General features: G+C 31.9%; 1 protein-coding gene across 2 annotated transcripts; it reads left to right on the top strand.

The window, feature by feature from the left end:
• Positions 1-215: 215 nt before the first annotated feature.
• LOC107784455 (uncharacterized) lies at positions 216-7,495 on the top strand. 2 transcript variants are annotated; one of them, XM_016605586.2, is made up of 6 exons: positions 216-372; positions 1,002-1,103; positions 1,652-1,675; positions 3,925-3,948; positions 6,380-6,403; positions 7,214-7,495. In XM_016605586.2, the coding sequence occupies exons 1-6, from the start codon at positions 276-278 to the stop codon at positions 7,312-7,314; spliced, it is 372 nt and encodes a 123-aa protein (XP_016461072.1). In that variant the 5' UTR covers positions 216-275; the 3' UTR covers positions 7,315-7,495. The 2 variants fall into 2 exon arrangements, with proteins under 2 accessions (XP_016461072.1, XP_016461073.1); XM_016605587.2 differs by lacking the exon at positions 6,380-6,403.
• The last annotated feature ends 4,249 nt before the right edge of the window (positions 7,496-11,744 follow it).

The following is an 11,744-nucleotide window of genomic DNA, read 5'->3' as shown; positions in this document are numbered from 1 at the left end:
CCCTATTCGCTGCACCACATTCTTTGATGGTATTGTCATCAACTTGAGAAGACTTAACCAAATAAAGTAATATAAAATATATTAACTTTTTGCTCAAGACTCCAAGTCAAGCCCCATAAAATGGGTAAAGAAAATTGAGAATTTTCTGACAAAGGGTATAGTCCATACGTTTCTGATCAATTCCTTATTCAATATTGTACTCTTTAGGAAAATTGTATATAAAAGCTAAATAGAAGCTTATTGATTAAATACCTCTTCCAATAGCTTTTGAAGCCATGAATCAGAAAGCATTCTCTTTATTATTCTTCATAATCTTTTTTGTCTTAATTTTCTGCCTATCCTCAACAACATCCTCACCAAGATTATTATCAGGTTTAGTACTCCCTTCTCTGTATAATGTAATTAAGTCACGGGTCCGAATTGTGGAATCAATTATTGGTGTTTGTATCAGGGTAAACTGCCAACATTACACTTTCTTGGGGTGCGGCCTTTCCTCGAACCTCGCGTGAACGCGAATATTTTGAGCACCGGGCTATCTATTTATTTTTAAAATTATTATTATTATTATTATTAATAGTAGTAGTAGTAGTAGTAGTAGTAGTATTAGTAGTAGTATTGTTGTTGTTGTTATTGTTAAGAGTTGATTTGAACGATTTTCAATTGAAGGAAGTAAATAAGTTCATTATTTTGAAATATGCCATATAGAGATTTTGATCGAGAAATACCACTACGGAAACATTTTCTACTTCAAATTAGGACGGTGGCATTTGGACGAAAAACAGGCTTTTTTAAAATTTTGTTTTAGTTTTATTCTTGTTTTGTTTAATATTTTTCATGAATATTTGAAATTGGAATTATAATCATTGTTATTATATTAATTGAATTTTAATATTTATGGATTGATAATGTAAAATATATTAATAATATTAAATAAAATTTTATAATAGAGCAATTTTTTAAATATTTTTGGTGTATATAACTTAAACCTATTTGAATAATAGGTAATGGTGGTGGCAATAGTACTAAAACTGAAGTCCATGGTCATTCCTCTACTTCAGCTCCTTCAGCAACTGAACAATCACCCCCTGGAAAAATTACGCCCGGTAAAAATCTGCCCAATATCTTTGTGTTAGTATTCTCCCTTTGAAACATTTCCCACCACTAATTAAAAGTAAAAACTAAATAATCAAATTTATGGTCAAACTTTAATTAATTTAGAATTGTTTAACTCTTGAAAGTTGAAAGTATATATAAGGTTTGTTTTATTTTACTTCTTACAAAGTATGTAATTGTAAGGAAAAATAATACTTCATCCGTCTCAATTTATGAAAAAGTATTCGGATTTCGAGAGTCAAATGAGTTATTTTTTGACCATAATATTTTTTATGTGTTTTAAATTATTAAATATTGTGGCTTATAATACTTTTTATATAGTTGTCAAATATGTAAATTTACTGCAAAAATTCTTTATATTTAAATATACAAACAATATTAAGAGTTGAATCTTGAAAATCAGAAAGTATAACATAAATTAGGCCAGAAGGAGTATGTCATTTTAAATTAGTATATTAGCCTAGATGTTAAATGCTTCAAAAGATTAATTTGTTTTCTCATTTATCTTTTATAATGCATTCTTGTTCTTTCTTTGCAGTGCAACCCCAACAATCGCCACCTGGTAAGATACTGTTTAAAAATCTATATTTTATTATTTTTATTTTTTAAAAGTTTCTCGCTATAAGCCAAATTTGCACAAAAAATTTGAAAACGATCCATGTAGTGTAGTATTGTTCTACTGAAAGATTACTGTGTGATGAATAGAATGAAATGAAATAGAAATTAACAAAGATATAAAATAAGTCACTCTAAATTCGAACTCTTAATTGAAGAATTTAAAATAATTGGTGGTTTTGATTCCCAACCGAACGATTTCGCAGTAAATTTGACAAAAGTTAATTGGATATCTAAAGACGAGAACTTAGTATTTGAAACACTTGAAAATAATTAACAAAAGTGTCTTCTCGACCGCAAAACTTGGATAGATGGAAAATTACATTTTTTTTGAAAACTACTAAAAACTATTTATAAATCACAAGATTTTATGATTAAACTTTCTGAAAGATATTTGAGAAAAAAGTAGGGCAAGTAATATATTTGACCGATAATTATATTTACTAGCCAAATATACAAAAAAGAATATGTAACGTGACAAAATGTTACACACGTTAAATAGTATTAATGTCAGAGTAAATAGAACAAAATAATGTGATATAATTTACAGAAAACAACCAAATATATTCCTCTACTTTCAAAAATTACTTATACGTATCCTTCGTTTCACTATTTGGTCATTTCAGACCCGATCGTTATACTATGGATCAAATTTACCCTTATTTTTATCGGAGAGCCACATGACAGCTCCTTAATAAAAGACACATTCCCAATTAATCTACCCGGTTTAAAACTAACCTATCCATAATCCGACCCGTTACCCAACCCAAAACCAGTATTGTTCTTCCATCGTTATTAATTTTTATTCGAAATTTCCAATTAACCCAGTTTCTTTGAATCTTCACCAAATTTGTTATAATTTGAGACTTAAGCTCTCAAGAGATTCTCAACAAAAATTAATAAGATCCAAATCTCAAATTATAACAAATTTGGTAAAGATTCAAGGAAGTTGGGTCGGAAATTTTGAGTAAAATTTGATAAAAATTGAAGAACAATGCTGGTTTTGGGTTGGGTAACAGGTCGGATTATGGATAGGTGAGTTATAAACTGGGTAGATTAAATTGGGGATGAGTCTATTATTAAGGAGCTACGTTAAAAATAAGGGTAAATTTGATCCATAGTATAACTATCGGGTCTGAAATGATCAAATAGTGAAACGAAGGGTACGTTTAAATAATTTTTTAAAGTAAAGGAATATATTTGGCCCTTTTCTACATATAAATTATGTTCCATATAAAAAGTATTGAGTTTAGTTGAACTCGATCAGCACCACTACACTGGATCCGCCCCTGTTTGAAACATTTCCCGCCACTAACTAGGAGTAAAAACTAAATAATCAAATTTATGGTCAAACTTTAATTTAGAATTGTTTAACTCTTGAAAGTTGAAAGCATAAGGTGGACAACAATTTGGACAAAGAAAGTTACTTTTATTTGTTTTATTTTACTTCTTACAAAGTAATTAATTATAAGGGAAAATAATATTTCATCTGTCCCAATTTATGAAAAAGTGTTCGGATTTCGAGAGTTAAATAGGTTATTTTTTATTCATAATTTTTTATATGTGTATTAAATTATTAAATATTATGTCTTAATAATACTTTTATATAATTTTCAATTATGTAAATTTATTGCAAAAATTCTCTATGTTTAAATATACAGAAAAATTAAGAAGTTTGAATCTCGAAAAGCGAAAGGTATCATTGTAACAGCCCAGCCCGCTTGTGATATTGTCCGCTCTGGACCTAGGCCCTCACGGGTTTAAAACGCGTCACTAGGGTATAAGGCCTGTTTACTTATATACCCAGCATATTTCCCGTGTTTTGTCGATTTGGGATTCGCCTAGGGTGTCACATACACCCCCTTAGGGACTCAGCGTTCTCGCTGAGGTTTGCCGCACCACCATTCAAGGTTGCACGTGGAGTGGCTCTGATACCATATATAACAGTCTAGTCTGCTAGGCCCTCACGGGTTTAAAATGCGTCACTAGGGTATAAGGCCTGTTTACTTATATACCGAGTATTTTTCTCGTGTTTTGTCGATGTGAGATTTGCGTAGAGTTTCACAGTAACATAAATTAGGACAAAAGGATTATGCCATTTCAAATTAGTATATTAGCCTAGATGTTAAATGCTTCAAAAGATCTATTGTTTTTCTCGTTTTTCTTTTATAATGCATTCTTGTTCTTTCTTTGCAGTGCAACCCCAACAATCGCCACCTGGTAAGATACTGTTTAAAAATCTATATTTTATTATTCTCATTTTTTTAGAAGTTTCTCGCTTTTAGCCAAATTTGCACAATAAATTTGAAAACGATCCATGTAGTGTAGTATTGTTCTACTGAAAGATTACTGTGTGATGAATAGAATGGAATGAAATAGAAATTAACATAGATATAAAGTAAGTCACACAAAATTCGAACTCTTAATTGAAGAATTTAGAATAATTGGTGATTTTGATTCCCAGCCGAAGGATTACGAACATATCATTAGGTTGTTTAGCGAACTCTAATTTGTTCGGAATAAGAATTTGAATCCTTAAGATAGCCAAATCATCTGTTGCAATCGAGAGAGTCCATAGAAGTTAAAGAGTGAACATAACACAGAGTTGCCCATAGTAATAGTTGATGGCATATCTTGTCAAAGCCCTTGTTTCTCACCTTGATATTCAATAGTTGCTACTTAGTCACTAAATTTCTATTATTCATTCACAATTGAGAATCTTAGTGTTTACGCTTAAGTAGTTAATAACTCAAAATCAAAGATTTATTTTCCTAAATAGTGTTAAGCTAAAGATTTCTTTGAGCATTATTTAAACCAATCACTGTGAAGGCAATTTAATACTATACTATCTTTGACTAGCGAGCCTAAGTTTTATACACCGATTTTGCGTTCGTCAATGTTGAAATTTAAATTCCCCCCCATTCGTCAAGAAATTCGGAGTACCCTATTAGCAGTATATGGTAACTAACACTGTATTTCTGCCCAAAAAAATATTATACAAAAAATAAATTTTGAACCCATTAAATGAGATGAGATGTGACAGAATTGCGAATCGGAACGCATAAAATTTAAATCTTGAATCCGCCTTGATATTGAGTTCTTGAAAAAGGGTAATTTAATACTAAATCATCCTTATAGATGTTAGGGGTATAGTAGATATGCCCTAGATCCAATCTCATATTTGATGATTTTGAACATATTTGTGTGAACGTTATTTGATATAAAATATATATGGCATTTGATATTCTTTAATCATAGTTATTATTAATTATTTAATTAATTTAATAAGGTACTTGATTAAATTTTGAGACTTGTCATCGTGATGGAGATCATGATAATGAGAGTGAAGTTTTTTATAAGTTAATCTAAATTAGTTCTTGATCATAGGATTATTAATTTGGACATTAGTAGTCCGGTTAGATCAATATTTATGTAATCGTCTTTATTGGATAAATATTAGTTGATCTCATTAACTAAATCACATAGATAGATGATGCATATAGAGATATGATCAATGAACCAACTCATTGGATAATTCCTAATGGTTAGAATTATTATAAACTGTCAATAGGATATTCTCTTGAAGAATGTGATGTAGGATCGGACTTTTCTTTGACCTGAGATCGTCATAGTAATTGACAAATTATTTATTGTGCTTTGATACTGCACACCTATGGCCCTAAGGAGATAGTTAAAAGGATATTGTGTACGATTAAATACTTGTAGGATTAGTGATTGATCAAGATGGAATCTGTCAACTTTTGGTAATGAGTTTAAGTTCCATGTTGTCATGAATTATAAACGACCAAATTAAGGCCTTCTGCCAGGGCGATTGAATGAAGGAAGAAATAGGTCATTCAACGATTGATTATATTTGACATGAACACATAGTTGGTCGCCTATTAGGATTTGACAGTTAAACCATATTCTAGGGTGACCCAGAGCTATAAGGACAGAAGGAAATACTACATTATTATTCTACGGGTTCTTGAGAGTAAATTATATACTTTATGCTATCCCATCGTTAAGGAGTGTTGCTAGACGCCACCCTTGATTAGTATATTGATATGATCAATTTACTACCGGGTTAATAATGAACCTATGAGGTCGCACACTAACGAGTGTTCTGATCTTTGCTACATGATTAATTATTTTATCATTTGATATTTAAATTGGAGAATTTAATTAATCAAATAAATAAATTAAGTTTTAGTCCAAATGAAATATTGTTATATTCTTTTCTAGCATAGAGGATATAATTAATATTGTGAACAAATTGAAGTTTTCTATTTCTTCCTTCATTCAATCGCCCTGGCAGAATGCCTTAATTTGGTCGTTTATAATTCATGACAACATGAAGCTTAAACTCATTACCAAAAGTTGACAGATTCCATCTTGATCAATCACTAATCCTACAAGTATTTAATCGTACCCAATATCCTTTTAACTATCACCTTAGGGCCATAGGTATGTAGTATCAAAGCACAATAAATAACTTGTCAATTACTATGACGATCTCAGGTCAAAGAAAACTCCGATCCTACATCACATTCTTCAAGAGAATATATATATATATATATATATATATATATATATATATATATATATTTCTCAGTAGCTTTTATTATTCATTCTTTTTCTTTCTTTGCAGTGCAACCCAATCAATCACCACCTGGTAAGATACTGCTTAAAATCTATATTTTATTATTCTCATTTTTTAAAAGCTTCCCACTATTAACCAATTCGCACAATAAATTTGAAAACGATCAATGTGGTGTACTCTTGTTCTACTGAAAGATTACTGTGTGATGAATAGAATGGAATGAAATAGAAATTAACAAAGATATAAAATAAGTCACTCTAAATTCGAACTCTTAATTGAAGAATTTAGAGTAATTGGTGGTTTTGAATTTTTGATTCCCAACCGAACGATTTCGCAGTAAATTTGACAAAAGTTAATTGTATATCTAAAGACGAGAACTCAGTATTAGAAACACTTGAAAATAATTAACAAAAGTGTCTTCTCGACCGCAAATCTTGGATAGATGGAAAATTACATTTTTTTAAAAACTACTAAAAGCTATTATAAATCACAAGATTTTATAATTAAACTTTCTGAAAGATATTTGAGAAAAAATTAGGGCAAGTAATATATTGACCGATCGGAAAAAATAATTACATTTGTTAGAAAAATATACTTAAAAGATATGTATATTATATGCATATCATACATTAATATACATAATAATATATATTTTTGGGAGCGTCGACACCGTGTAGTTTTTTCAAAAAATAAAAATGTATGTAACGTGACAAAATGTTACACACGTTAAATAGTAATATTGTCAATGTAAAATGGAACAAAATAACTGTGGTATAATTTAATTGCCTACCTTCAATTATCCAAATTGGTCTAGAGAAGTAATAGTTTATGTTCCTTTTCTTTTATTTCTTTTATTTCTTTATTCATTTTATTTTTTTGCAGCAAATGCAGCAACATCGACATGCAATATGGAGACATTAGGCGAATGTATAAATGAGAGAATCTGTGATGCTTATAAGGCAAAGGGCCTACCTTGCCCCTGAACTATGTGAAATGACTTAATTTTTCCCTTTCAGTAATTCCATTATTTACTAGCAAAACTGGCTTTGGAACAATTAAGTCTCTAATTTAGAGATTATAGTCCGATTAAATGATAACTAGCCTAGTTGTACGTACCTAGGGGCTAAGTTTTATTATCATTGCTATATTTATTTTCTTCTGGAATTCCTGAATGCTATGATCTGTAATTTTCATTTTTTTTGCAAGCAAAGAGAAGAGTTGTGACAATTTAAATGAATAATTAAGTGTTTATAAACTGAGTTTGTACTGAATGTACTATTTATTTAATCATATTTTCATGGAACTCCCTTCAAGAGGATACAAATAAAATCAAACATCCTTTTTTATTTTCTTCTTCTTTTCTGAATGGCCTTTTTAATATTTCAAAACATTCTTTCGTAACAAACACACCCAAAAGAAAACACAACTTTACAAACATAAGTACAATTTTTTTTAAATTTAACCATTCAATATCCGGGACTTACGGGCTTGATTGTCACACCCTTTTTTTTTACTCTCGCCAAATAAGTTTGTTTTAACTCTTTTGAAGTTTTTAAAAAAAATGGGAACAAGGGAAGGAGTTTTTGGAATTTCAAAGTCACAAAAAATTGAATTCAAAAGGATTTTGATTTCATGGATTCACAAACCAAGCATTGTTTTTGGGCATTTTTCACTTTTAGCCCGTATCATAAACTAATTACGTTCAATAGTCAAAAAAGTATATAAAATTTGTATAATTTTTATATATAGCATACAAAATGCATATGTATGTATGTATGTATGTATGTATGTATGTAAAAATATTTATATTTCGATTATTATTTTTAGAGTGGCTATACAATATTATTTTCCCTTGTTTTTTTTCTTTAGGTGTGCTAGGTCACCTAAAATGCTCCTAGTGACCCAAATAAGTGGAAATAAAAATGGATCTAACAAAAATATGTTTAAGCCCAATTCCCTTTTTCATTTTGGAATTTTCTTGTTCCTATACAATATTTGAAACTTATTTACCAAAATTGTTCTAATTTTATATATTACCCGTCATAAACAAGGATTACTTACAAATTATATACATTCCACCTTAAAAGGCTCCCAATCCATTATTAGTTCATTCAATCAAGGAACTCAATTACTTGGCAGTAACAGATGGCACTAACCTCAATTATCTTGCTTAGAAACAAATATTTCGCTGCTTCAAGCCCCTTTCCAAATCCTAGTGTAAAAAGAGTAAAGATTTCTCCAGGTTATTTCTGGAAATACCCTTTCCAGAGTTAGTTCTTTCGTGTACCGCAATGGATGAATCAGAACCCGTAGTCTAAGAAATATCCCGTCCTTCATATTCTTAGGTTTAGAATTAACTACAGAAATTGGAAAAAAAATGAGATACAAAAAAATTCAAACGAAATTTCGTAAACTAAAAGAGGATTCCCACTATATGACATGGATATGTACTAAAAATATGAAGTCTTCATCACCTATCAACACGCTTGCATTCCATAAATAGCACGATAATGTTGCTCTTTTAGTTTCTTCCCTCGGGAAAAACAATAGTAAGAGATACTTCAAAATTCCAAATTATAGAAACACGCCTTAAACACACAGTCATTAGTCTCAATGGCGGATCCAATAAAAAGATGCATTATTCAATGTCAAATATAATCTTATTAGTGCCCAGTTAAATATATGGTACATCAACATAAAAATTTAAAACAATTTTGGTACAAATTTAATGCAAATTTGAATATCTACAACAACATACATAGTAAAAATAAATTTCATACAACTAATTATATATTATACAACTTATTTATAACTTATCTACAACTTTCATACATTATTTCTACCCACTTAAATACAAATACAATATCATACAACTTAACTACAAATTTTATACAATATGTCTTTTGTATATTTTGTTTCTGATTTGTATATATTTTATATGTGGTGTGTGATTCTTCCTCTCTAAAATTCCAATCAAAACTTACTCTCTTAATACAATTTTGATACATATTAACAACTTTATGTAAAAAGATATTATTGATAACTTAAATACAAATTTTATATAACGATTCATACATTATACAACTATTTTTCAACTTTCATACAACATTCAAATAAAAAAATATATATAACTACAACAGAATACAATTTACATACAATTATAATACAACTTTACTACAAATTCGTAAGTATATCGTATGTCATGTCTTCTTCTTCTTCTTCTTCTTCTTCTTCTTCTTCTTCTTCTTCTTCAACGAGTTTCAATATGAAATTCAGCCAAAATCAAGTCTAATCTTCACCAAAATACCCTAAGAATTTAGATATAAATTCCAAATAATATTTCCAATTGTTTGCAACAACACCCAATCCAAACAAATAATGGTTTTTGAAAACCCAAATTCGATTTCAAAGCTTCAAAGATTTTTAATGGTCGTCAATGGTGGTGAGTCAAACACCTTCAAAATTGATTGATTGACAATTTCAATTTGAACACCAATTGTGCAACTGTCACGATCCAAAATCCCACCACATGCGTCGTGATGTCACTTAGTCTCTAAGACTAAGTAAGACGATCGTAACAACAATTCAAGCCATTTTTTTTGAATTTAATACAAGTGCCAAAACCAAAAGCGGAAACAAATATAACAACCTCCCAAGACTGGTAATACTGAGTCATGAAATCTAACTGAATACATATGTAACGACCCGGCCAGTCGTTTTGAGCGTATTAGCCCCGATCCCCTATTTACTGCATTCTCCATATCTGTTTTTACTTATATGACTTGCTGGGAGGTCTTGTTTTGGTTTCGGAGTGTTTTGGGACATTTAGTCCCTAAAACGGAAGCTTAAGTCTTAGGATTTTGACCGTAATCGGAATGGTTTGAAGATGGCTCCGGAATGGAATTCTGTCGGTTCTGTTAGCTCTGTTGGGTGATTTTTGACTTAAGAGCGTGTCCGGACTGTGAATTTGAGGTCTGTAGCTGATTTAGGCTTGAAATGGCGTAAGTCAAATTTTCGGAAGTTTGACCGGGGGGTTGACTTTTTGATATCGGGATCGGATTCCAATTCGGGAAATTGGAGTAGGTCCGTAATGTTGAATATGACTTGTGTGCAAAATTTGAGGTCAATCAGGCGTGGTTTGGTATGATTCGACATCGTTTGTAGAATTTGGAAGTTTAGAAATTCTTTAAGTTTGAATCCGGGGGTAATCGGTGTTTTGGTGTTGTTTTGAGTGATTCGAAGTTTCGACTAAGTTCTTATTGGGTTATATGATTTGTTGGCATGTTTGATTGAGGTCCCGAGTAGATTTTAGGTAGTTAATGAACTTGAATTTTGAGTTGATGAAGCAGCTGAAGAGCTGCTGCTACTGGTGTAACCGCACCTGCGGAGTGGGCACCGCAGGTGCGAGCACGCAGAAGCATGGCATGAATCGCAGATACGGGCAAGGCCATGAAGAAGGGGGTCGCAGGTGCGAAGAATTTCCCGCACCTGCGGTAGCGAAGATGCGGATAGGTGGACGCAGGTGCGGGGGCAGCGAGGAGAGAGTGACTCCGCAGAAGCGAGGCCAGGGACGCAGATGCGCGTTCGCAAGTGCGGGACCTAGAGGTGCAAATGACTTCTGCAGAAGCGACATTTTCACCACAGATGCACCGTCGCAGGTGCGACAATAGGTCCGCAGATGCGAAAAGTCTGGGCAGAAGGTTTAAAAGCAAGGGTTCGCGATTTTAGTCTTATTTCAACATTTTGGACTCGGACTTAGGCGATTTTGGAGACGATTTTCAAGGTGATTATTGAGGTAAGCTTCTTGTACTCGTTTTGGATCATAAAACTTGTTTCCCCATCTAATTAATGAGATTTTGAAGTGAAATTTGGGGGTTTAGGGCTTGAGAATTGGAGAGTGGATATTGGGGATTTGGATGACCAAATGGTGCCGGATTTTGATAAATTTGATATTGTTAGACTCGTGAGTGAATGGGCTTTCGGGTGTTGTGACTTTTGTCGGATTTTGAGATGTGGGCCCGTAGGCCGATTTGAGCCGATTTCGGACTTTTGGCTATGATGTAGTACTTTTCTTGTGGAATTGATCCCTTTAGCCTATATTGATTGTATTGTATTACTTGTGGCTAGATTCGGGACATTTGGAGACTGATTTTAGAGGCAAAGGCATTTTGACGTAAGGATTTGTTCGGTTTGAGGTAAGTAACGCTTTCAAACTTGATTTTGAGGGTTCGAAACCCCGAACTATGTGCTATACGTTAGGTATTGAGGTGACGCACATGCCAAGTGACGGGCGTGCGAGCGTGCACCATGAGAATTGTTGCCTCATTGATTCCATGGCACTGCATAGTGACTCTATCTAGTTGATATCTGTGTTTTCATCATGTGATAAAGTAATTGAGTTGTCAATCATGCT

This window comes from Nicotiana tabacum, chromosome 24 (genome assembly GCF_000715075.1).
Source record: "Nicotiana tabacum cultivar K326 chromosome 24, ASM71507v2, whole genome shotgun sequence".
Taxonomy (NCBI): domain Eukaryota; kingdom Viridiplantae; phylum Streptophyta; class Magnoliopsida; order Solanales; family Solanaceae; genus Nicotiana; species Nicotiana tabacum.
This window is presented reverse-complemented; position numbering and strand designations above follow the sequence as displayed.

Bases quoted from the DNA above. Each gene is read 5' to 3' on its own strand.
- LOC107784455 (XM_016605586.2), top strand. From the start codon at position 276: ATGAATCAGAAAGCATTCTCTTTATTATTCTTCATAATCTTTTTTGTC. The intron at 373-1,001 runs GTTTAGTACTCC...TTTGAATAATAG, and splicing joins CTCACCAAGATTATTATCAG to GTAATGGTGGTGGCAATAGT. The intron at 1,676-3,924 runs GTAAGATACTGT...CTTTCTTTGCAG, and splicing joins ACCCCAACAATCGCCACCTG to TGCAACCCCAACAATCGCCA.